Source organism: Salvelinus fontinalis, unplaced genomic scaffold (assembly GCF_029448725.1).
Source record: "Salvelinus fontinalis isolate EN_2023a unplaced genomic scaffold, ASM2944872v1 scaffold_0560, whole genome shotgun sequence".
Taxonomy (NCBI): Eukaryota; Metazoa; Chordata; class Actinopteri; order Salmoniformes; family Salmonidae; genus Salvelinus; species Salvelinus fontinalis.
This window is the reverse complement of record NW_026600769.1, coordinates 69,819-96,402: the sequence shown is the minus strand read 5'-3', so window position 1 is coordinate 96,402 and position 26,584 is coordinate 69,819. Positions and strand designations below refer to the sequence as shown.

The 26,584-nt window shown below is 47.3% G+C and overlaps 2 protein-coding genes across 3 annotated transcripts in view; both read right to left on the bottom strand.

The window, feature by feature from the left end:
- Positions 1 to 9,661, bottom strand: part of LOC129846472 (kinesin-like protein KIF3A) — a 35,036-nt gene extending 25,375 nt beyond the window's left edge. Inside the window, exons 1-5 of one of the 2 annotated variants that reach the window (XM_055914417.1) lie at positions 9,465 to 9,661; positions 8,534 to 8,816; positions 7,102 to 7,246; positions 6,722 to 6,806; positions 897 to 1,002 (exon numbers count right to left, since the gene is read on the bottom strand). In XM_055914417.1, the coding sequence (XP_055770392.1) occupies positions 897 to 1,002; positions 6,722 to 6,806; positions 7,102 to 7,246; positions 8,534 to 8,816; positions 9,465 to 9,470 (625 nt within the window). In that variant the 5' untranslated portion in view covers positions 9,471 to 9,661. The remainder of the gene's footprint in view (positions 1 to 896; positions 1,003 to 6,721; positions 6,807 to 7,101; positions 7,247 to 8,533; positions 8,817 to 9,464) is intronic. The other variant, XM_055914418.1, reaches the window with a different exon arrangement.
- Positions 9,662 to 9,871: 210 nt separating this feature from the next.
- The window catches only part of LOC129846471 (E3 ubiquitin-protein ligase SH3RF2-like), a 52,821-nt gene continuing 36,108 nt past the window's right edge, over positions 9,872 to 26,584 (bottom strand). The window contains exons 6-11 of the mRNA XM_055914416.1: positions 15,599 to 15,723; positions 15,055 to 15,225; positions 14,518 to 14,804; positions 13,810 to 14,258; positions 13,059 to 13,357; positions 9,872 to 11,597 (exon numbers count right to left, since the gene is read on the bottom strand). Of these exons, the coding sequence (XP_055770391.1) occupies positions 11,417 to 11,597; positions 13,059 to 13,357; positions 13,810 to 14,258; positions 14,518 to 14,804; positions 15,055 to 15,225; positions 15,599 to 15,723 (1,512 nt within the window). The 3' untranslated portion in view covers positions 9,872 to 11,416. The remainder of the gene's footprint in view (positions 11,598 to 13,058; positions 13,358 to 13,809; positions 14,259 to 14,517; positions 14,805 to 15,054; positions 15,226 to 15,598; positions 15,724 to 26,584) is intronic.

Here is a 26,584-nt window from a genome sequence, read left to right as displayed (position 1 = left end):
GCTTGTTTAAGATGGTGAGGAAGGCACTTTTAAAGAATAGCCAGACATCCTCTACTGACGCAATGAGGTCAATGTCATTCCAGGATACCCCGGAATATGTCGATTAGAAAGGTCCTGCTCGCAGAAGTGTTTTAGGGTAGCGTTTGACAGTGATGAGGGGTGGTAGTTTGATCGCAGACCCATTACGGATGCAGGCAATGAGGCAGTGATCGCTGAAATCTTGGTTGAAAACAGCAGAGGTGTATTTGGAGGGCGAGTTAGTTAGGATGATATCTATGAGGGTGCCCGTGTTTACGGATTTGGGGTTGTACCTGGTAGGTTCATTGATAATTTGTGTGAGATTGAGGGCACCAAACTTAGATTATAGGATGGCTGGGGTGTTAAGCATGTCCCAGTTTAGGTCACCTAGCAGCACGAGCTCAGAAGATAGATGGGGGGGGGGGCAATCAATTCACTTTTTTTTACCTTTATTTAACTAGGCAAGTTAGTTAAGAACAAATTCTTATTTTCAATGACTGCCTAGGAATAGTGGGTTAACTGCCTTCTTCAGAGGCAGAACAACATATTTTGTTTTACCTTGTCAGCTCGGGGATTCGATCTTGCAACCTTTCGGTTACTAGTCCAACGCCCTAACCACTAGGCTACCTGCCGTCCCGACATATGGTGTCGAGGGCACAGCTGGGGGCAGTGGGTGGCAACGGTGAGAGACTTGTTTCTGGAAAGGTGAATTTTTAGAAGTAGAAGCTCGAATTGTTTAGGTACAGACCTGAATAGTAAGACAGAACCCTTGAGGTTAGAAACCTATTTTGTGAGGGGGGTCTGGCAAATGGTATATAGTGTACGATCATGAATTCTAATGCTTAGAACTCTTCTAAATGCTTTGTGTGAATCTTTACGGTTCTTGTGCCCCATTGTCATAATCCTGTCCATGTCATCAGCGTTGTTCACCACATAACCAGACAGGTCCTTGATGTAAACACCCACATCTGGCCTCTCCTTCACCTGATGGTCACACAAACACATATCAATGATATGAGTTAGGAGCAGGCAAAACTCTTGAATTCCTCTTATACATTCATATCTGAAATTCCCTCCTGGGAACCAACAACGTTATCATTTTTTTATTTTTTTTTATTTCACCTTTATTTAACCAGGTAGGCTAGTTGAGAACAAGTTCTCATTTGCAACTGCGACCTGGCCAAGATAAAGCATAGCAGTGTGAACAGACAACAACAGAGTTACACATGGAGTAAACAATAAACAAGTCAATAACATGGTAGAAAAAAGAGAATCTATATACAATGTGTGCAAAAGGCATGAGGTAGGCAATAAATCGAATAATTACAATTTAGCAGATTAACACTGGAGTGATAAATCATCAGATGATCATGTGCAAGAAGAGATACTGGTGTGCAAAAGAGCAGAAAAGTAAATAAATAAAAGCAGTATGGGGGTGAGGTAGGTAAATTGGGTGGGTAGTTTACAGATGGACTATGTACAGCTGCAGCGATCGGTTAGCTGCTCGGATAGCAGATTTTTAAAGTTGTTGAGGGAGATAAAAGTCTCCAACTTCAGAGATTTTTGCAATTCGTTCCAGTCGCAGGCAGCAGAGAACTGGAAGGAAAGGCGTCCAAATGAGGTTTTGGCTTTAGGGATGATCAGTGAGATACACCTGCTGGAGCGCGTGCTATGGGTGGGTGTAGCCATCGTGACCAGTGAACTGAGATAAGGCGGCACTTTACCTAGCATAGCCTTGTAGATGACCTGGAGCCAGTGGGTCTGACGACGAACATGTAGCGAGGGCCAGCCGACTAGGGCATACAGGTCGCAGTGGTGGGTCGTATAAGGTGCTTTAGTAACAAAACGGATGGCACTGTGATAAACTGCATCCAGTTTGCTGAGTAGAGTATTGGAAGCTATTTTGTAGATGACATCGCCGAAGTCGAGGATCGGTAGGATAGTCAGTTTTACTAGGGTAAGTTTGGCGGCGTGAGTGAAGGAGGCTTTGTTCCGGAATAGAAAGCCGACTCTAGATTTGATTTTGGATTGGAGATGTTTGATATGAGTCTGGAAGGAGAGTTTGCAGTCTAGCCAGACACCTAGGTACTTATAGATGTTCACATATTCTAGGTCGGAACCGTCCAGGGTGGTGATGCTAGTCGGGCGTGCGGGTGCAGGCAGCGAACGGTTGAAAAGCATGCATTTGGTTTTACTAGCGTTTAAGAGCAGTTGGAGGCCACGGAAGGAGTGTTGTATGGCATTGAAGCTCGTTTGGAGGTTAGATAGCACAGTGTCCAGGGAAGGGCCGGAAGTATACAGAATGGTGTCGTCTGCGTAGAGGTGGATCAGGGAATCGCCCGCAGCAAGAGCAACATCATTGATGTATACAGAGAAAAGAGTCGGCCCGAGAATTGAACCCTGTGGTACCCCCATAGAGACTGCCAGAGGACCGGACAACATGCCCTCCGATTTGACACACTGAACTCTGTCTGCAAAGTAGTTGGTGAACCAGGCAAGGCAGTCATTAGAAAAACCGAGGCTATTGAGTCTGCCGATAAGAATATGGTGATTGACAGAGTCGAAAGCCTTGGCCAGGTCGATGAAGACGGCTGCACAGTAATGTCTTTTATCGATGGCGGTTATGATATCGTTTAGTACCTTGAGCGTGGCTGAGGTGCACCCGTGACCGGCTCGGAAACCGGATTGCACAGCGGAGAAGGTACGGTGGGATTCGAGATGGTCAGTGATCTGTTTGTTGACTTGGCTTTCGAAGACCTTAGCTAGGCAGGGCAGGATGGATATAGGTCTGTAACAGTTTGGGTCCAGGGTGTCTCCCCCTTTGAAGAGGGGGATGACAGCGGCAGCTTTCCAATCCTTGGGGATCTCAGATGATACGAAGGAGAGGTTGAACAGGCTGGTAATAGGGGGTGCGACAATGGCGGCGGACAGTTTCAGAAATAGGGGGTCCAGATTGTCACGCCCAGCTGATTTGTATGGGTCCAGGTTTTCCAGCTCTTTCAGAACATCTGCTATCTGGATATGGGTAAAGGAGAAGCTGGGGAGGCTTGGGCGAGTAGCAACGGGGGGGGCGGGGCTGTTGGCCAAGGTTGGAGTCGCCAGGTGGAAGGCATGGCCAGCCATTGAGAAATGTTTGTTGAAGTTTTCGATTATCACGGACTTATCAGTGGTGACCGTGTTATCTAGCCTCAGTGCAGTGGGCAGCTGGGAGGAGGTGCTCTTGTTTTCCATGGACTTTACAGTATCCCAGAACTTTTTGGAGTTAGAGCTACAGGATGCAAATTTCTGCTTGAAAAAGCTGGCCTTTGCTTTCCTGACTGACTGCGTGTATTGGTTCCTGACTTCCCTGAACAGTTGCATATCGGGGGGGCTCTTCGATGCTATTGCAGTTCGCCACAGGATGTTTTTGTGCTGGTCGAGGGCAGTCAGGTCTGGAGTGAACCAAGGGCTATATCTGTTCTTGGTTCTGCATTTTTTGAACGGAGCATGCTTGTCTAATATGGTGAGGAAGTAACTTTTAAAGAATGACCAGGCATCCTCAACTGACGGGATGAGGTCAATATCCTTCCAGGGTACCCGGGCCAGGTCGATTAGAAAGGCCTGCTCGCAGAAGTGTTTTAGGGAGCGTTTGACAGTGATGAGGGGTGGTCGTTTGACCGTGGACCCGTGGCGGATACAGGCAATGAGGCAGTGATCGCTGAGATCTTGATTGAAGACAGCAGAGGTGTATTTGGAGGGCAAGTTGGTCAGGATAATGTCTATTAGGGTGCCCATGTTTACGGATTTAGGGTTGTACCTGGTGGGTTCCTTGATGATTTGTGTGAGATTGAGGGCATCAAGCTTAGATTGTAGGACTGCCGGGGTGTTAAGCATATCCCAGTTTAGGTCACCTAACAGAACAAACTCTGAAGCTAGATGGGGAGCGATCAATTCACAGATGGTGTCCAGGGCACAGCTGGGAGCTGAGGGGGGTCGGTAGCAGGCGGCAACAGTGAGAGACTTATTTCTGGAGAGATTAATTTTTAAAATTAGAAGTTCGAACTGTTTGGGCATAGACTTGGAAAGTATGACAGAACTTTGCAGGCTATCTCTGCAGTAGATTGCAACTCCTCCCCCTTTGGCAGTTCTATCTTGACGGAAAGTGTTATAGTTGGGTATGGAAATCTCAGAGTTTTTGGTGGCCTTCCTAAGCCAGGATTCAGACACGGCAAGGACATCAGGGTTGGCAGAGTGTGCTAAAGCGGTGAGTAAGGCAAACTTAGGGAGGAGGCTTCTGATGTTGACATGAATGAGGCCAAGGCTTTTTCGATCACAGAAGTCAACAAATGAGGGTGACTGGGGACATGCAGGGCCTGGGTTTACCTCCACATCACCCGAGGAACAGAGGAGTAGTAGGATGAGGGTGCGGCTAAAGGCTATCAAAACTGGTCGCCTAGAGCGTTGGGGACAAGGAATAAAAGGAGCAGATTTATGGGCGTGGTAGAATAGATTCTGGGCATAATGTGCAGACCAGGGTATGGTGGGGCACGGGTACAGCGGAGGCAAGCCCAGGCACTGGGTGATGATAAGAGAGGTTGTATCTCTGGACATGCTGGTCTCAATGGGTGAGGTCACCGCATGTGTGGGGGGTGGGACAAAGGAGGTATCAGAGGTACGGAGAGTGGAACTACGGGGTCCATTGCAAACCAAAACAATGATAACTAGCCTGAACAACAGTATGCAAGGCATATTGATATTTGAGAGAGACATACAATAAGGCATAAAGTGATTGCAGGTCATGATTGGGAGAGCTAGCTAAAACAACAGGTGAGGTAAGAGCAGCTAGTCAGCTAACACAGCAACAGAAGGTAAAAATGGCGACGACTGGGCAGAGAGGGTCGGATTAACTACACAGATCCTGAGTTAAGGCACAGAGCCGACAGATAAAACACAAATAAACAGAATGGAGTACCATGAATTAATGGACAGTCAAGCAGGCATCAGCTATGTAGCCAAGTGATCATAGTGTCCAGGGGGCAGCCGTAGATGGAGCAGTGAGGCCTCCACTAAGCTAGCACGCGTTTAAAGTTAGTAGCCCGGCGGGTGGTCTGCTCAGACGGAGGGGGTCTGCTCAGACGGAGGCCGGTTGAGGGCACCGGTTGAGGGCACGTCTGCAGACCAGACGTGGTCGTGTCGACAGAGAATCCAACCCGGATAGCGATGGCGAAAGAGAGGTTGTGAATTGTAGAATTGTGTTTGCTAACTGGTGCTAGCTTCCTGGCTGCGCTAGCTGCAAGATAAGCTAGCAGTTAGCAGACCGGGGCAGGCAAGTTAGCCTTTGGGGGACGTCGCGATGGGGGGGGAAGTCTGTTTTTGCCTCTTCGTGCGGTGACGTCGATAGACCAGTCGTGGAATTAGTAGGGTTCCAGGTAGCTCTAGGTAGCTAACAGGCCTAGTAGGTTAGCAGGATGGGCCTTCAGCGGGCGTCACGCCTGAGGGGCCTGTTGGAGTCCTCGGGCAGATTATGTCGGTATTCCAGTCGTAGAGGATCGGCGGGGTTCCGTGCTCCGTACCGGCAGTAAAGGGGTCCGGATATTGTAGCCCAGGAGTGGGCTTCAGTGGTAGCACAGGAGCCCTAGCCGGGTTAGCTTCAGGCTAATTGGTGCTTGCTCCGGGATGTAAACGCTAGCCAGGAGTGGTCACCCGGGATTGTGGTTAGCTAGTTGCAAAGATCCAGATGAAAATGTTCAGAGTTTGCGGTAGGAATCCGGGGATATGGAGAGAAATAGGTCCGTTATGCTCTGGTTTTAGTCACGTTGTTCGAACTAGCGAGAGCTTTCCGAGCTAAAGGTTAGCTGATGACCGCTAGCAATGGTTTGCTAACTGATAGCTGGTAGGCAGTTAGCTGGCTATCTTCAGTAGATGGATTCCAGATCAGAAGTAAATAGAAATACTTTAGAAAAAAGCAGATCCACGCCACATTGGGTGAGGCGGGTTGCAGGAGAGTATTTAGAAGTTGAGGTTTAAGAAAGTATTTTTAAAAGATATGCGAAGAAAAAGATGTAAAAAGATGTAAAAAAATATATACAAGGGACACGGGACACGACAGGACAAAGACGTCTACACTGCTACGCCATCTTGGAAACGTTGTTGATATCATGCTCATCTGTATTAGAAACTAAGAAGTGAATTATGAGAGGTTTAAATCGTCTATAGTTCCCTTAACAGAGAACATCCCAGTCATGTGCTATGTCCTGTTGTCTCCTTTCAGGAACCAATGACATTGATGTATTATTGACAAACCAATGGAGATTAGTTATGATAAGGAAATCATCTTTAATTCCCTTTCCGGGCCCCCAGTATTGTGTAATGTCCCATTCTGTGCTTCTAGGCACCAACAGCGTTATCATGCTCATTTTTATCATTTGGTCACTGTGGTCGTATCTACAAATCTACAAAGCCACTGTGCTGGGTTTCTGTACAGCACTTTGAGATATCAGCTGATGTAAGAAGGGATTTATAAATACATTTGATTTGAAATCAAACCAATAAGCTACTACCTATGAAGCTAGCACCAGTGTTTTTTTTTTAAGAATCTATATTCTTGTATGGTTAATCTAATTAAATGGGATAATGTTCTTCATATCTACAGCTGCTTCTTGCTAAATGAACGGGATGGTTTTTCTGAGAAGCATATCATCATATCATATGAAACATCTATAACCTCCAGCCTCTGCATCTGGTCCTTCCCCAGCAGGTCCCTCACTTCTTCATTGTAAATCTCCAGATAAGACACGCGAACTAAGAACCTGCGGATGAGAGGTAAGATACTTATTTCAAATCAACCTCAAACTGAGAGACTGTCAGCACCAAGCATGTCAAAAACAGTGCCTGTCTTTTTTTGTCTTGTAGGCCTATAAGCATTTTCTGTTTACGTTGACTCCAACCAGTGTCTTAACCAGTGTTGTGTGATTGAGGCCTTTTTCTCTCCTAGGGGCTGAAAATAATAAGTCAAGTCAAGTCATAGCATGTTGCATCAAACAACTGCCTGGCAATGAACTAATATTGTTTGATTATTTTGCCCGTTTGTGTTAATGTCCTTACCGGGTGTCGCCCTCTGCTTTGGCGATGTGGCCGAACACATGAGCAAAGGAGTTGGGGATTATTCCTCGGAGCTCTGGCACTGCCCTCACTCCCTCCATGGTGAACGTCTTTCCTGTCCCTGTCTGTCCGTACGCAAAGATAGTCCCTGGAGAAAACACAGGCTCAGTATTAAAACATTAAGAGGTGGTTTCCAGGCAGATTGAGCCTTGTCCTGGACCAAAAAACACGTTAAATGGAGAATTTCTACTATGCTTAATCTGTGTCCGCAAACCGCCCTTGATATAGAGACTCTCATCCATGCTTATATTACAAGCAGGCTTGACTACTGTAATGCTCTCCTGACTGGTCTACTCAAGAAAGCCATTGGTCAACTGTAAAACATACAGAATGCTGCAGCACGGGTACTGACCAAGACCAGACGGAGAGCGCACATTACACCGGTTTTAAGGTCTCTGCACTAGTTGCGTGTGAGTTTAAGAATACATTTAAAGATTATTATATTGGTTTTTAAAATCAATCCACAATTGTGCACCCCAATACATGTCAGACATGCTTTTAAGTTACGTACTGTTAGGCTCTATCACTAGAGTCAGAACTCCACGGACACTGTGAAAGCTTAAACCAAGTTTATTCTTCCCAGAGGGTCAATACAGCTGCATTAGACAAAGACATGGTTTCACCCGTGGTAGTATACATACCCCACTTTGGGTGGAGTCTCCTCCTTATCACTAAACAGTTCATCCTTATTGCTAGTCAGGGAGCTGAGTGATATGGGCCTTAAGCGGTTCCTCCCCTTATCAGTACTGCCACCATTTTTTCCCCCTGCACTCAGCCCCTCCCAAACTTCATTATGGCACCCCTCATTGTCTCTTTTATAACTAATGATTAATTATAGTTAAAGCTCAGAAATCCAAACCTTTCAGTACCCACTAGGTTCCTCAGGTCCTCTGGCCTTTTAATTATCTCAAAGCCTAGGATCAAGAGGCATGGAGGCAGCCTTTAGTTATTATGCCCCCAGCCTCTGGAATAGCCTGCCAGAGAACCTGAGGGAGGATCAAGAGGCATGGAGAGGCAGCCTTGAGTTATTATGCCCCCAGCCTCTGGAATAGCCTGCCAGAGAACCTGGGGGGGGGGGGCGTAACTGTGGACATATTTAAAAGAGATCTTAAAACACATATTTTTACCTTTGCTTTTCCTTTAAATTATGCTTTTACATTTTTCAGTTTGTATTAAACTTATGTTTGTTGTGTAGTAAATATTTCATATTTTAATTCCATTGTTTTCCCCCCTATAAAGCACATTGCACTGCATGTCTGAAATGTGCTGTAGGAATAAAGCTTGATTTGATTTGAACAAATGCAATTGTGTAGTTCTGCATGGTGTGTCAGCAACAGTGAATGGACAGATCATTTCAAATCCTCTCTCCACTTACCATTGTAACCCTCCAATACTGAGTCTATGATGGGGCGGGCTGTCAGATTGTAAACGTCCAGCTGTTTGCTGTCTGGTCCGAACACGGTGTCAAACGTGAAGGTCTTGGGGGGTTCGTGGGTAGTCTCTAATTTGTTGACGGTTATGGTTCCTCGGTTCTCATCCACACTGACGGCCTGCTTGTGGCCCATACTCCTCTCCTTCTGGTTCAGCGGGCGACATCGCACAACCACTTTGACGTTGTCCATGACCTCCGGCTTGTCAGATTTGTCCATCTTGTTGCTCTGCAAGGGGGGAATAACTATTCATGATGCCAGCCACCTAGTAGCTACATGACTTCAGAGCCGATGCCTCATGCAATGCAATATGAAAACATCGCTCATAGCTAACGTTAATAATCTCACCACAGCAAAGGGAGACAAACTGGCAGGCTTGCTATAATGAATCCAGTTAGCAAACTAACATTACCGCCCAGCTAACGTTATTTAAGATAGTTAGATAGCTAATTAACTGTCAAGATAGTTGAAAGAGCAACCTGCTAGTTCAGTGTATTGTCAATCAATACTTGCGGGCACATAACTAATCTGCAATGTATTGCATGCAAACTCTTGCTGTTGCTAGGCAAGCAAGCTAACTAATGTTAGCATGTTTACTAACCAGCTGCTGCATCGTTATGCACAACGAATAAAACTCAGTTAACACAATAACTTGGCTAACTGCATGCCCTTGCTGTATCCTGGTTTTAATGTATATGGCTGCATATCTATCAAATATAATGACACTGTCTAAAATAGGTTGAAAATAGCATTAGCTAGCTAGCTCATCCAAAACCCAAGACGAAGCTAGCTAGCTAAACTAACGTTAGCATCATATCATTCGGGTGGAGGGAGGAACACCTCTGAAAAACAGCGAAATACAAAGGGCCCACTTACCGGCATTTTAAGACTTTAGTTTTGATGTTTAAAATTACATGAGACAATAGAAAACGCTTTTGGATGCTTTGATGGTAGTGTTTATCTTACAAAAATGATTTAGATGCCAAGGCAGTGCCTATTTCATCAGTGGCCCATTTCCTCCGATGCTGATAAAATGGTCAAGCCTGAACGAATTGAATCTGCGGCCGCGCAGTAGAATGGTGGAAGGGGGTGTAGTGTACAGTAAAGTACATTAGAGATTGCATCGCCATAGGTGGAGGTAAAAGGACTATCTCACTATGTTTGCTTTAATGAAAAACAATAATGTTTGTTGAAAAACGGGATGATATAGAGTAAGATGTAAAACAGAATAGGGGATCATGATCCATGCAACAGCCAATAAAATTAGTCTTTTAACTACAATGTGTCATACATGATTTATTTTCAGCACTCACAAAGTAAAGAGCAGAGAAGTATAATTTGTTAGAGGACACCTGTGCATGTTTTCTGAAGTCTTCAAAGTGCAGGACAGGACACATACCAGAGGTGTGGAGTTATTTAGCAAAATCAGGTTGAGAATGTAACAAACGCATGCTATAGTTGACGGAAGCATTGTTTATTACCACTATATGATCATCACTTTTGCATATATTTTGCCTCTGGTAAGAGGGCTGTTATTGTTTTTCAAATCTATACTTTGTGGGCTTTGCAAAGGCACTGACTAGTGTGTCTAATAGCTCTTGAATAAAGAGAACACTAATTATTTAAGCAAAACATTGGTCTGAGGTGGGTTTGTGCAACTGGGATTGGTAATAATAAATGTATACAGTAGGTCTATGCAACTCTCATGCTTCTGCACATCAAAATATACACAAATATATCTCTGAACCTCATAGTTATCTATCTAGTTTAAAACGGGTCCAAAGAACCTCAAAAAGAAAAAATACACTACATGACCAAGAGTATGTGGACACCTCATTCCAAAATCATGGGTATTAATATGGAGTTGGTTCCCCTTTGCTGCTATAACAGCCTCCACTCTTATGGGAAGACTTTCCATTAGATGTTGGAACATTGCTGCGGGGACTTGCTTCCATTCAGTAACAAGAGCATTAGTGAGGTCGGGCACTGATTGATGTTGGGCGATCAAGCCTGGCGTGCAGTCGGCGTTCCAATTCATCCCAAACCCATTTAATGAAGCTCCCGACGAACAGTTCTTGTGCTGACGTTGCTTCCAGAGGCAGTTTGGAACTTGGTAGTGAGTGTTGTAACCAATGACAGACGATTTTTACACGCCACGTGCTTCAGCACTCGGCGATCCCGTTCTGTGAGCTTCTGTGGCCTACCACTTCGCGGCTGAGCCGTTGTTGCTCCTAGACATTTCCACTTCACAATATCAGCACTTTCAGTTGACCGGGGAAGCTCTAGCAGGGCAGAAATTTGACGAACTGACTTGTTGGAACGGTGGCATCCATGACAGTACCAAATATATATTTCACTGAGCTCTTCAGTAAGGCTATTCTACTGCCAATTTGTGTCAATGGAGATTGCATGGCTGTGTGCTCAATTTTATACACCTGTCACCAATAGGTGTGGCTGAAACAGCCAAATCCACAAAATTTGAAGGGGTGTCCACATACTTTATATATAGTCATTATATGGCAGTATAATATATTATTTTCAACACACAGATAAAACACACACACACACACACTTCCACAGTTTGAGCATCTCATTTGGCAGTGTCAACACATCCATAGAAATAGAATAGCTAGAATGGACATTGGTTTTCAAGTCAACATTACATGATGGGGTGGGCTGGCGGCCAAATTGATTGTACCCGGGTGGGCCAGCGGCCATATTGAGTGTACTATCAAATTGTCACGGTCCAGGGAGCTTTCCCATGCTAGTCATTCTATTTATATGTGAAAAACACACATATAATAATAACAACTAAACACTACAGGCAGTCAACTGAACCGGTCTAAGAACTGTAGAACACCGCTATGGAAGAGGCCCGTGTGGCCACTGCTCTCCTGGGTGAGCAGAACCCGTCCGTCGGGCCGATGTCTATGAAGCAGGACAGGCTCACCCTGCATCAGGCTCATCTCTGACTCTGTCTGGGCCTGGTATGACGTCACTACTCTGTGTCTGAGGGAGGATAGAGAAAGGATCATGAGTGGAATTGAGAAAGAGATTTTCCATCTAACACATAACATAATAGATGCCATTTAGCAGACGCTTTTATTCAAAGAGACTTACAGTCATGCATGTATACATTTTACATATGGGGGGCCCCAGCGGGAATCAAACTCAAATAAAATTAAATGTTATTTGTCACATGCGCCAGGTGTATATACAACAGGTGTAGAATACAACAGGTGTAGAACCTTACAGTGAAATGCTGAATACAACAGGTGTAGAACCTTACAGTGAAATGCTGAATACAACAGGTGTAGAACCTTACAGTGAAATGCTGAATACAACAGGTGTAGAACCTTACAGTGAAATGCTGAATACAACAGGTGTAGAACCTTACAGTGAAATGCTGAATACAATAGGTGTAAAAGAGACTATGCATGGATAATAAATAGAGAGTAGCAGCAGTGGAAAAGTGGGGCGGGATCAATGCAAATAGTCTGGGTAGCCATTTGATTAGCTGTTCAGGAGTCTTATGGCATTGGGGTAGAAGCTGTTAAGAAGCCTTTTGGACCTAGACTTGCCATGCGGTAGCAGAGAGAACAGTCTATGACTAGGGTGACTAGTCTTTGGCAATATTTAGCGCCTTCGTCTGACACCGCTTGGTATAAATGCCCTGGATGGCAGGAAGCTTGGCCCCAGTGATGTACTGGGCCATACGCACTACCCTCTGTAGTGCCTTGCGGTCGGAGGCCGAGCAGTTGCCATACCGGGCGTTGATGCAACTAGTCAGGATGCTCTCGATGGTGCAGCTGTATAACTTTTTGAGGATCTGAGGACCCATGCCAAATCTTTCCAGTCTCCTGAGGGTGAAAAGGCGTTGGCGTGTCCTCTTCATGACCGTCTTGGTGTGTTTGGACCATGATAGTTTGTTGGTGATGTGGACACCAAGGAACTTGAAGCTCCCAACCTGCTCCACTACAGCCCAGTCGATGAGAATGGGGCTGTGCTCGGTCTTCCTTTTCCTGCAGTCCACGATCACCTCCTTTGTCTTGACGTTGAGGGAGAGGTTGTTATCCTGACACCACACTGCCAGGTCTCTGACCTCCTCCCTATAGACTGTCTCATCTGTCGGTGATCAGGCCTACCACTGTTGTGTCATCAGCAAACTTAATGATGGTGTTGGAGTCGTGGTTGACCATGCAGTTATGGGTGAACAGGGAGTACAGGAGGAACTAACGACCCTTGGCGATGCAAGCGAGCAACAGAGGACCACCATCACATTCAGAATACAGAAATCCTACTTCCTGAAGCAAGACACAAAGCAGGTCAGTTTGTGAAAGAGAAGGTGCTTGTTACTCTCATCACAGATTACAGCTGCCCCCATAACCATTACAATGTCAACATTGGTATATCTATCTCCCTTTCCTGTAGAGTTGATGTGTACTGTAATTTGAATGAAACTCACTGTACCTGCTAGGGCTGCTGGACAGGATGGACGTTGATGGTGCTGATGACGTAGGTTTCTGATTGGAAGTCAGAACATCTGAGGGGTTTGTCTCCAGACCTTTCCTAAGAACAGGAGCCTTGCCTTCTTTCAGTATGATCCCAGGCCCGTCTCGCCCCAGTGTGAGTGATGGAGCCCAGACCTCCAGGGGAGGGGGACCAGGGTGAGCACTGGAGGGAGGCTGGCTACCCGAGGGCAGGGAGGTGGTCCTGGGCCGTGGTGGAGGGGAATCAGGCTGGGTCAGGAACCGCACTGACTTGGTGGGCTGAGGGATAAAACACACAGTGTTGACATTATGATACTGTAGTGGAATAGGAATACAGATGATTGATGCTGGATATAGCAGACAGTGGCAGTCAGCATGTGCTTGTCACAATAAAGATCATCTGAAATAGAAGTCAAAGTAGACATGAAGTCAGTCAACTATCCCTCCAAGCTACTTTTACATTTATTTTGTATATTTTTTTTATTTAATCTTTATTTAACTAGGCACGCCAGTTAAGAGCAAATTCTTATTTACAATGACGGCCTACCCTGGCCAAACCCAGACGACACTGGGCCAACTGTGCCCTGCCCTATGGGACTCCCAATCATGGCCAGTTGTGATACAGCCTGGAATCGAATCAGGGTGTCCATAGTGACGCCTCAAGTACTGAGATGCAGTGCCTTAGACCGTTGCGCCACTACTTAATAATACCTAGACGGCAGGTGTGTTACCTTCTCTGTGTTGTTCTTGAGGGCGTCTGGTCTCACTAGGATGGAGTTGATGGACTGCTGACCATTCGATGCTGCTTGCCTCGTCTCCAACACCTGCCTATCAAACGTCTCTCTGGGAGCAGTGTCCCTGTCCTTCATAAAACCACCACTAGAGGGCGAGGGTCCCTCAGACATCCAGGCCAGAGATCTGTTGTGATTGGGCAGCATGCTCATGTGTTGTTTCTTCCTGAGCAGAGCAGGGGAGTAGCCAGGGGCCTGGATGTGGCTAAAGTTCTGGCTGTGAGAATGGGACTGAGAATGGGGCTGAAGGCCTGATGTGGCACTGGTAGTGTGGGGGTAGTGGTTACAGCGCTGGGATGAGCTCTGACTGTGGGTCTGGGTCTGGGATTGAAGGGCTGAGCTAGAAGAGATGGTGGTGTGGGGGTAGTGGTTTCCCCGTTGAGATGAGCCTGAGGGGACATTAAAAAGACTTTTGAAATCACTCAAAATGGATCCTTGTCAAATCAAATCAATCTAATTTCCACTGCACTGTTCCTGGTTCCATATTGTGATTGTCAGACATATACAAACTAGAACAGAGAAGTCTTTACAGGTTTACTATCTCTGACTGTTAAATACTGCATAATGTTAGGATAATAACCAACCGTGGAGCCAAACCAACCATTGAAAATGGAACTTTGTAGTGTTACGAACTTCCGCCACTCTCACCTCTGTGTGAACGATGGAAGACTCTCCTCACTGTGTCCCATCCCTCCGAGCCCACCCCGTGCCGGGACTTTCTGGTGGCGCCGCCTGATGACGTCACAGGCTGCGTGGCCACGGAGGCAGACTGCTGCGGAACCCGTTGTCCAGTAGAGTAGGTCGTTTCATCGGAGTTGACCCTGTGGAGAGCTAGAACCACCGCTGGATTCTTGGAGGACGAGGAGGTTCTTCTCCCAGGGACTGTACCGGGGCCTGCCGTCACTGCCTTGGACTCCAACAGCCTGGCAGAGGTTCTGTGGCAGACAGGAAATAGATAGATATTGCTGTCAAAATCAATAAATGAGGTGTCCATGACACAAATGAAAGTCAAAAAGATGGAACCACTGTAGGAAAGTGGTCAATGATGACTCACACATCGTCTAACAGAAAGGCTGATCCTCCCAATGATTATATAAAACCACAACATTACAATCCCAATAACAATTGTCACTTGTTTCTCACGGTCCGCCTAATGAAACCGGTAGAAATAGCTCTCCCACTTACCTGAGGACAGGTGTGACGTAGTTGCCGGGCAGAATGCCCACTTTGCCCGTCCGTAGAGAGAGGCCTCTGAGCCAGCCCTCCTTAAACTTCCCATACACCCCCACCATCTCCCCTTTCCTCAGCTCCAGTTCCTCAGAGCGACAGGGCTTGTAGGAGTACAGAGCAGCACACCTGAAGAACAGATTACATGTTACCACAATCTCACATAGATGACAAATTCTATATCATCGCATGTGCTTCTACATCTGCAGTGGTTGCTGTTTGGGGGTTTTAGGCTGTGTTTCTGTACAACACGTTGTGACATCGGCTGATGTTACTCCAGTGTTACTCACAACGCTGATGGAGTTCCTAGGTGGCGGACTGCTTGGTGTCAGCGGAGGTTGTTACTACCATGTTACTACTGCATTACTCCTGAGTTACTATTACGTTACTACTACGTTACTCCAGTGTTTCTCTGCTGTGTAGAGCACAGGTTGGTGTCAGCGGAGGCAGTTACTCATATGTTACTACAAAGATATCACTATGTTACTACCATGTTACTCACACACTGATGGAGAGCTGCTGAGTGGAGGACTGTTTGGTGTCCGAGGAGACGGAGGCAGACTGGGGGTTGATCAGAGCCATGGTGATGGTGGGAGGAGCTTCACCACTACTCATCTTCCTCACGCCCTATAGACAGAGAGGAGGAGGAAGACCAGGATGTAAATACGTATAATGCCATAGAGTGTTCTTCCTCTCACCCTATACTGAGAGGAAGACCAAGATATGAAACAGTAAAGTCGGAAAAGATATCATGTAAACTGACCTGTTAAAGACGGAGTAAGAATAAGATATTCTCATGTTAAATGCGAAAGGACATTTAATGTGGTATCAATGAGAAATAAAGCAGACAAAGCAGGAATGCTAGAAAGAGATAATATGGGAGAGAAAGAAATAGGAAGATATATGGACTTAATCCTGTTTGATTTAAAATAAGGATATGAATTAAGCAAATATGGGAAATCCATTTGAATTCAATCACTCTGACAGCATCCTTAGAGCACTGGGCCAGTAACCAAAAGGTTGCTGGATTGAATCCCTGAGCTGACAAGGTAAACATCTGTTGTTCTGCCCCTGAGCAAGGAAGTTAACCCACTGTTCCCCGGACGCCGAAGACGTGGATGTGATGAGGGGGTTGGGTTAAATATGGAAGACACATTTGAGTTGAAGGCATTCAGATGTACAACTGCCTAGGTATCCCCCCTTTCCCTTTCTATTTAAGCAAACCATCCATACCTTTTCCCTTGGATGAAGTGGTCAGAAAGTGACTTTTTCAAAAGATTAAAAAATATATAAAAATACAGTCTGCTATGGCATCTTCTTCTTTGCATGCTTGAATCTCAATTATTAAAGTGAATGTCCTCCCTCCTCTCACCTTGATGACGTCCATGTTACCACTGCCTCCGCCTATAGATTCCTGGTCTAAACTGGACTCTGTCATAAAGAGGTTCATTTGTGGGAGAACGAGATCACAGATTAAATATGCAACACTAACAGAGAACAAAAGCATTAGGTGGACTTGCCGTTCCAAACCTAACATTTTAACACCTATCATTCCAAATGAATTTCCTGAAGCCCTGGTTGAACCCAGAGGCTTCTGTTCCTTGGCGTGCTATAGGAGAGTCAATCGTTTCTCCAATTAGATTACAATAATTATTATTTTCTGAATTGACTCTTTAAAAAAAGTGCATTATTATTTGGACCCATTATAGCATACTCAGTAAATGTGTGGAAAGCTACAGAGAAGCATATGATCTAGATCTTAATTCATACTCTCCAATATGGCGTAATAAAGAATTCTTAGCGTGTAAGCAACTATTTAGTTCAGATTCTCGGTCTAAAAAGGGTATTTATAATTTCAAAGACATACTCAGTTTCCAGGAAATACACCAGTGTGTTGTAATGTCCCAGGTTCATCATTTAGTCTTCACCTTCAACTCTGTCTATCTGTAACAGTATAACTTTAGTCCGTCCTCTTGCGCGAACCAGGGACCCTCTGCGCACATCTACAACAGTCACACACGAAGCATCATTACCCATCGCTCCACAAAAGCCGCGGGCCCTTGCAGAGCAAGGGGAACCACTACTTCAAGGTCTCAAAGCGAGTGATGTCACCGATTGAAACGCTATTAGCGTGCACCACCGCTAACTAGCTAGCCATTTCACATCGGTTACATATCCACGCCAGCCTATGGGGTCCCCTGGGGAGCAGAGCTAGCAGTACACCCATTGGTCAAACTTCTAACGGACAGACGCCACTCAAAAGGAGTTGTTTCTGACATCTACAGTCAGTTAATTCTAGCAGCACAAAAACCATGAATTCTATCCACTTTATTGGAAAAAGATTTTACACTTGCTGACAGACAAATAAATTGGGAGACGGTACGGAAAAAGATAGTTGGATCATCTACACTTAAACAAGACATCACATGGTATTAATCCATCACCATTATGTGAGTTCTGAGGACCTTGGTACTTTTTAGCATGTCCTGTGGAAATGCCCAGGGGTGGTTGAATTCTGGGGGAAAGTCAACGATGTAACGTCTGTACTTATAGATAAATAAATGCCATTATATCCAACCTGTTTGTAAGCTTTTAAATTATATCCATCTCAACCATTTATCTTTTCCAGTGATGACGACATGGCCGTCTCATGGTGTGGTACGCAAAATGGGTCAACTTTCAGCACCTTTACCTCTGGAATGTTTTGGCATTAAACGGTCCAACAAATATGTATGGAAGGTTTGGTTCAAATCACAAAAGGGGATTTACCCCATACTGTAGATACCAGGTGATGAAGTAGCAGGCTTGCAGCCCAAATGGTACCCTATTCCCTATATAGTGCACTACTTGTCAAAAGTAGTGCACTATATAGGGATCCATTTGGGCCTCGTACTCAGTGTTTGGTAAAAGCCACTGTAATTGTTATTTCATGATGGGAACAGCAAACAATGCTGATGCTCCTAGCCAGAAGAGCTCCTTTCTGCCCTCAACTAGTCTCTTCACTATAAATATAGATTCATCTCCTATGAAATGCAGTAATGAGGAACTCTGAACAAGACACAGTGTGCCTAGTCTGCCTACCGCGCTACAGAACGGACCTTTTAACTAGAAATCTCTACTTCACTAGAACTACAGAGCTGAACAGGTCTGTGAGTCAGTACTGATACAGGTTTAGTGTGGAGCTACTCTGAGGTGTGTCTGAGTCAGTATTGATGCAGGTTTAGTGAGGCTCTAGTCTGAGGTGTGTCTGTGAGTCAGTACTGACAACCTGAAGTGCGTCTCCCAACGGGTCAGACCACAGCCTTCAGGATAATGACCCTTCATTACATAACCAAGCCACTCAAAATAGACGGTGACTCATTTGCAGAGGCGTCGTATCTATGTGTGCATCACTCACGTTATGCTATTAACAACATTAATTGTATCTATGTGTTGGCATTACGGTGATACCGTACAACAATCAGGCATGGAACTATTTAATACATGGTGCTAGACAACATCACTAAAGCAGTAATGTTATCCTTCGGGTGTTTGAGGGGTAACACACACACACACACACACACACACACACACACACACACACACACACACACACACACACACACACACACACACACACACACACACACACACACACACACACACACACACACACACACACACACACACACACACACACACACACACACACACACAGTTCTGATCAAAAGTTGTGCCCTATGTAGGAAACAGGAAGTAATTTGGGACCTAACCCTGCTATACTTTAACTACAACTCAGCCACAGTCTCCTGCATGGCATGCACTTTGCAATGTAAAAAGCAATACTATGAGGCAGAAGTAACGTGACACCAAGTTAGCAACTCACGGCATGTCCTAGAGATATGCTGCTATTGTTTAAGAGGATTCTGGAAGGGTGAATGGTGACAGTTCATTACCGGGCGTTCCACCATCCAGGGAATTTGGTAGACAGCAGATAGAGCTATCTATTTAGGCTCTTCTTTAGAAACACTTGAAAAGGTTGACAATTTGTCAATGGATGCAAACAAATGGTACCCTATATAATCTCCACATAGTGCACTACTTTTGACCAGAACCCTATGCAGGCCCTTGTCAAAAGTAGTGTACCAAACAGGGAATAGGATGCCATTTGGGCTGCACTCAAATAATGCCTCATGGTTTCTGTCGTGGGAGAGATAGAGAACAGAATGTTGCCAGTTACAGCACCAGACTCTAGGAACTGGCTGTTCTAACCAGGATGTCAACAACATCACTTCAGACTCTATGAACTGGCTGTTCTAACCAGGATGTCAACAACATCACTTCAGACTCTAGGAACTGGCTGTTCTAACCAGGATGTCAACAACATCACTTCAGACTCTAGGAACTGGCTGTTCTGACCAGGATGTCAACAACATCACTTCAGACTCTAGGAACTGGCTGTTCTGACCAGGATGTCAACAACATCACTTCAGACTCTAGGAACTGGCTGTTCTAACCAGGATGTCAACAACATCACTTCAGACTCTAGGAACTGGCTGTTCTAACCAGGATGTCAACAACATCACTTCAGACTCTAGGAACTGGCTGTTCTAACCAGGATGTCAACAACATCACTTCAGACTCTAGGAACTGGCTGTTCTGACCAGGATGTCAACAACATCACTTCAGACTCTAGGAACTGGCTGTTCTAACCAGGATGTCAACAACATCACTTCAGACTCTAGGAACTGGCTGTTCTGACCAGGATGTCAACAACATCACTTCAGACTCTAGGAACTGGCTGTTCTGACCAGGATGTCAACAACATCACTTCAGACTCTAGGAACTGGCTGTTCTAACCAGGATGTCAACAACATCACTTCAGACTCTAGGAACTGGCTGTTCTAACCAGGATGTCAACAACATCACTTCAGACTCTAGGAACTGGCTGTTCTAACCAGGATGTCAACAACATCACTTCAGACTCTAGGAACTGGCTGTTCTGACCAGGATGTCAACAACATCACTTCAGACTCTAGGAACTGGCTGTTCTAACCAGGATGTCAACAACATCACTTCAGACTCTAGGAACTGGCTGTTCTGACCAGGATGTCAACAACATCACTTCAGACTCTAGGAACTGGCTGTTCTAACCAGGATGCCAACAACATCACTTCAGACTCAAAGCCTGTTGTTTCAAGTGCTGTGTTGTGCAGCATTCTAATAATAAGAGAGACACAGCGATAGACAGAGCGAGAAAGACAGAAATAGAGAAAGAAAGATCCAAGAAACAACGACCTGAGAGTAAAAATAATGTATTATCAATTGAGAAGTTCTCTGATAACCACTGCATTTTAAATATCTTATGATGTTTAGCTTTTTGGTTTGTTTTTCTTCCGAAGACAAAACTAGCAGTGAATCTCAGTACCGTATATTCTCATTCCTGTCCTCCTCCCATCCTGTTGTTGTGGTTATTTCTTAAACATCTCACTCCTACCTTCAACCTCACACTACCCTCCTCCTCCTCCTTCTAATCCCTACCCTCCTCCTCCTCCTCTCCTGTTGTAATGGTTTGTGGTTCACTTTATAGTCACTCTGTAAACACTACATTGTGGTGTTCCAGACCCAGGCTATTAGCATCACACCTCTAGAAACACAGTCTGGCAGGGTGTTCCAGACCCAGGCTATTAGCATCACACCTCTAGAAAACACAGTCTGGCAGGGTGTTCCAGACCCAGGCTATTAGCATCACACCTCTAGAAACACAGTCTGGCAGGGTGTTCCAGACCCAGGCTATTAGCATCACACCTCTAGAAACACAGCCTGGCAGGGTGTTCCAGACCCAGGCTATTAGCATCACACCTCTAGAAACACAGTCTGGCAGGGTGTTCCAGACCCAGGCTATTAGCATCACACCTCTAGAAAACACAGTCTGGAAGGGTGTTCCAGACCCAGGCTATTAGCATCACACCTCTAGAAAACACAGTCTGGCAGGGTGTTCCAGGCCCAGGCTATTAGCATCACACCTCTAGAAACACAGCCTGGCAGGGTGTTCCAGACCCAGGCTGTTAGCATCACACTTCTAGAAACACAGCCTAGCAGGGTGTTCCAGACCCAGGCTATTAGCATCACACCTCTAGAAACACAGCCTGGCAGGGTGTTCCAGACCCAGGTTATTAGCATCACACCTCTAGAAACACAGCCTGGCAGGGTGTTCCAGACCCAGGCTATTAGCATCACACCTCTAGAAACACAGCCTGGCAGGGTGTTCCAGACCCAGGCTATTAGCATCATACCTCTAGAAACACAGCCTGGCAGGGTGTTCCAGACCCAGGCTATTAGCATCACACCTCTAGAAACACAGTCTGGCAGGGTGTTCCAGACCCAGGCTATTAGCATCACACCTCTAGAAACACAGTCTGGCAGGGTGTTCCAGACCCAGGCTATTAGCATCACACCTCTAGAAACACAGCCTGGCAGGGTGTTCCAGACCCAGGCTATTAGCATCACACCTCTAGAAACACAGTCTGGCAGGGTGTTCCAGACCCAGGCTATTAGCATCACACCTCTAGAAACACAGCCTGGCAGGGTGTTCCAGACCCAGGCTATTAGCATCACACCTCTAGAAACACAGCCTGGCAGGGTGTTCTTACTGTCTCACCACTTGGTATAATCTCATACCATCTCCAGCAACACACAACAAGTCAACTGTTAGCAGCAGGTAACTTCTTAGCAACTGTTAAACTGTTAGTGACTGTTAGCACAGATCTGTTTGTTTGTACTTCATTAGCCAACTCATCCCAAACATCCCAATTCAGATCTGGCAAAGAAACAGGACAAATAAACTGTTCTCCACAGACAGCCTCATAGCATTGTTTATCCATGTTGACATGTTGATAATATTGACAGAACGTGGCTCTCTGATTATGAAGCCTGTACTGTATAACGTTAAATTAAAACTCTACAAATAAACAGCAATGTTAAAGATGGGTTTACTTCCTCTATATCCTCACCTCCTACTATCCCACCGTCCACATCCTGACATCACAACAAAGTGCTGAGATGGGAAGAAAACACACATACATTAACAACCTCCCTCTGTATAGCGGCGAGGGAGGGAGGGAGGGAGGGAGGGGGGAGGGAGGGAGGGAAGGCATGCAGGACCAGGCTTGTCTGCTATTATAGGCACAGCGATGTGAAGGACTGTTACCTGCTCAGTGAAGAGGAAGGAGCTCTCAGGGAGATAAAAGAGAGGGAGATGGGAGAGAAAGAGAGAGAGGGAAAGACAAAGACAGAAAGAGAGGGGGGGGGGAAATCGGGAACGAGAGAGAAATAGAGGGAGAGAACAGAAAGAGAGACAAGGGATTCTGTTATATAACTGACTCTACAGAGTGACTCACCATCATCATCATAAGCATGTGAGGGATCAACAGAGAGACAGAGGAGCACCCTGGACCTCCCTCCTCCATGTGAGGGATCAACAGAGAGACAGAGGAGCACCCTGGACCTCCCTCCTCCATGTGAGGGATCAACAGAGAGACAGAGGAGCACCCTGGACCTCCCTCCTCCATGTGAGGGATCAACAGAGAGACAGAGGAGCACCCTGGACCTCCCTCCTCCATGTGAGGGATCAACAGAGAGACAGAGGAGCACCCTGGACCTCCCTCCTCCATGTGAGGGATCAACAGAGAGACAGAGGAGCACTCTGGACCTCCCTCCTCCTCTCCTTTCTACCTCCTCCTCCTCCTCCTCCTCCTCCTCTTTATCCCTGCGTGAGAGCATGAGTCTACATCTGCACTTTCAACATGATTCTGTCCCTCCCTGACATGTATAATTGCAGGGTAGAACAATGACATTTCTATTTAATCAAACTAATAATCTTAAAGGGGTAAGTCAGCTGGCAACAGTCAGTGAGAAGTAGGTTACAAGGTTCTGCGGTGTGACCATTTTACTCACATATAAATATTTTGCTGTGCGACCTGGAATTGTTATTAAGGAGCACAGAAGAATGAAGGATTCTAGCTTTAATACCACCTAAAATATGTTTTCATTGTGCTCCTGAATCGCTTTGTGTGTTTTGCCTACGTGTTTTAACTTAGCCACACACGTGCTCCTTTTTAAAAAAAGCTCAGTGTAGAACCTGAGGTTTGAAATGAAATCAGAGGTGTTTTTGTGTCGGTAAGGCTGACACAGCGCTAGCGTCAGAATAACCTGATTTGAAATGACTATGACTACACAGCATAGCGTAGTTGTACAGTATCACTTAGGGTTAAAGGTATAGAATGAATGTCTTTATCTGGGACCAGGCACAACATAACCCACGGTAGGTACGGCACCGGAGTCAGCACAGGTGCATGGCTAATGCTGCAGCAGCAGTCCAGATGATGTTTGTGGTACATTAAGTAAGTTCAAGGTTGTCGTTACCTCCATCTCGTCTCAGATACACCTTATTGAGCACCCTTCCTGTCTGTGGCTCCATACCAAATTGCAACCTACATAGTGCACTACTTTTGACCAGAGCCCTGGTCTATATATGGAATTGTGTCCCATTTTGGATGCAGGTATATTCTATCTCCTGGGCCAGGCCAGACCACAGCAGGAGCATGCTATGTCCTTTCGGATTGCTACTCATCAGCTTCAGGGAAGATGGTCTCATACCAACCTCTCTGACTGGAATCTGGGCTTCCTTACTTTCCTATAGACTCCCCCTCATCTTTCACTACCTCCACCCATCTCTCCTTCACTACCTCCACCCACCTCCCCTTCACTACCTCCACCCACCTCTCCTCACTACCTCCACCCACCTCTCCTTCACTACCTCCACCCACCTCTCCTTCATTACCTCCACCCACCTCCCCTTCACTACCTCCACCCACCTCTCCTTCACTACCTCCACCCACCTCCCCTTCACTACCTCCACCCACCTCTCCTTCACTACCTCCACCCACCCACCTCCCCTTCACTACCTCCACCCACCTCCCCTTCACTACCTCCACCCACCCATCTCCCCTTCACTACCTCCACCCACCTCCCCTTCACTACCTCCACCCACCCATCTCCCCTTCACTACCTCCACCCACCCACCTCCCCTTCACTACCTCCACCCACCTCCCCTTCACTACCTCCACCCACCTCTCCTTCACTACCTCCACCCACCTCTCCTTCACTACCTCCACCCACCTCTCCTTCACTACCTCCACCCACCTCTCCTTCACTACCTCCACCCACCTCCCCTTCACTACCTCCACCCACCTCTCCTCCACTACCTCCACCCACCTCTCCTCCACTACCTCCTCCCACCTCTCCTTCACTACCTCCACCCACCTCTCCTTCACTACCTCCCCTTCACTACCTCCACCCACCTCCCCTTCACTACCTCCACCCACCTCCCCTTCACTACCTCCACCCACCCATCTTCCCTTCACTACCTCCACCCACCCACCTCTCCTTCACTACCTCCACCCACCTCTCCTTCACTACCTCCACCCACCTCTCCTTCACTACCTCCACCCACCTCTCCTTCACTACCTCCACCCACCTCCCCTTCACTACCTCCACCCACCTTCCCTTCACTACCTCCACCCACCTCTCCTTCACTACCTCCACCCATCTTCCCTTCACTACCTCCACCCACCTTCCCTTCACTACCTCCACCCACCTCTCCTTCACTACCTCCACCCACCTCTCCTTCACTACCTCCACCCACCTCCCCTTCACTACCTCCACCCACCTCCCCTTCACTACCTCCACCCACCTCCCCTTCACTACCTCCACCCACCTCCCCTTCACTACCTCCACCCACCTCCCCTTCACTACCTCCACCCACCTCCCCTTCACTACCTCCACCCACCTCCCCTTCACTACCTCCACCCACCCCCCCTTCACTACCTCCACCCACCCCCCCTTCACTACCTCCACCCACCCCCCCTTCACTACCTCCACCCACCCCCCCTTCACTACCTCCACCCACCCCCCCTTCACTACCTCCACCCACCCCCCCTTCACTACCTCCCCCCACCCCCCCTTCACTACCTCCACCCACCCCCCCTTCACTACCTCCACCCACCCCCCCTTCACTACCTCCACCCACCTCCCCTTCACTCACCTCCCCTTCACTACCTCCACCCACCTCCCCTTCACTACCTCCACCCACCTCCCCTTCACTACCTCCACCCACCTCCCCTTCACTACCTCCACCCACCTCCCCTTCACTACCTCCACCCACCTCCCCTTCACTACCTCCACCCACCTCCCCTTCACTACCTCCACCCACCTCCCCTTCACTACCTCCACCCACCTCCCCTTCACTACCTCCACCCACCCCCCCTTCACTACCTCCACCCACCCCCCCTTCACTACCTCCACCCACCTCCCCTTCACTCACCTCCCCTTCACTACCTCCACCCACCTCCCCTTCACTACCTCCACCCACCTCCCCTTCACTACCTCCACCCACCTCCCCTTCACTACCTCCACCCACCTCCCCTTCACTACCTCCACCCACCTCCCCTTCACTACCTCCACCCACCTCCCCTTCACTACCTCCACCCACCTCCCCTTCACTACCTCCACCCACCTCCCCTTCACTACCTCCACCCACCTCCCCTTCACTACCTCCACCCACCTCCCCTTCACTACCTCCACCCACCTCCCCTTCACTACCTCCACCCACCTCCCCTTCACTACCTCCACCCACCTCCCCTTCACTACCTCCACCCACCTCCCCTTCACTACCTCCACCCACCTCCCCTTCACTACCTCCACCCACCTCCCCTTCACTACCTCCACCCACCTCTCCTTCACTACCTCCACCCACCTCTCCTTCACTACCTCCACCCACCTCTCCTTCACTACCTCCACCCACCTCTCCTTCACTACCTCCACCCACCTCTCCTTCACTACCTCCACCCACCTCTCCTTCACTACCTCCACCCACCTCTCCTTCACTACCTCCACCCACCTCTCCTTCACTACCTCCACCCACCTCTCCTTCACTACCTCCACCCACCTCTCCTTCACTACCTCCACCCACCTCCCCTTCACTACCTCCACCCACCTCCCCTTCACTACCTCCACCCACCTCCCCTTCACTACCTCCACCCACCTCCCCTTCACTACCTCCACCCACCTCTCCTTCACTACCTCCACCCACCTCCCCTTCACTACCTCCACCCACCTCTCCTTCACTACCTCCACCCACCTCTCCTTCACTACCTCCACCCACCTCCCCTCCACCCACCTCCCCTTCACTACCTCCACCCACCTCCCCTTCACTACCTCCACCCACCCACCTCCCCTTCACTACCTCCACCCACCCACCTCCCCTTCACTACCTCCACCCACCCACCTCCCCTTCACTACCTCCACCCACCCACCTCCCCTCCACTACCTCCACCCACCTCTCCTTCACTACCTCCACCCACCACTCCTTCACTACCTCCACCCACCTCTCCTTCACTACCTCCACCCACCTCTCCTTCACTACCTCCACCCACCTCTCCTTCACTAC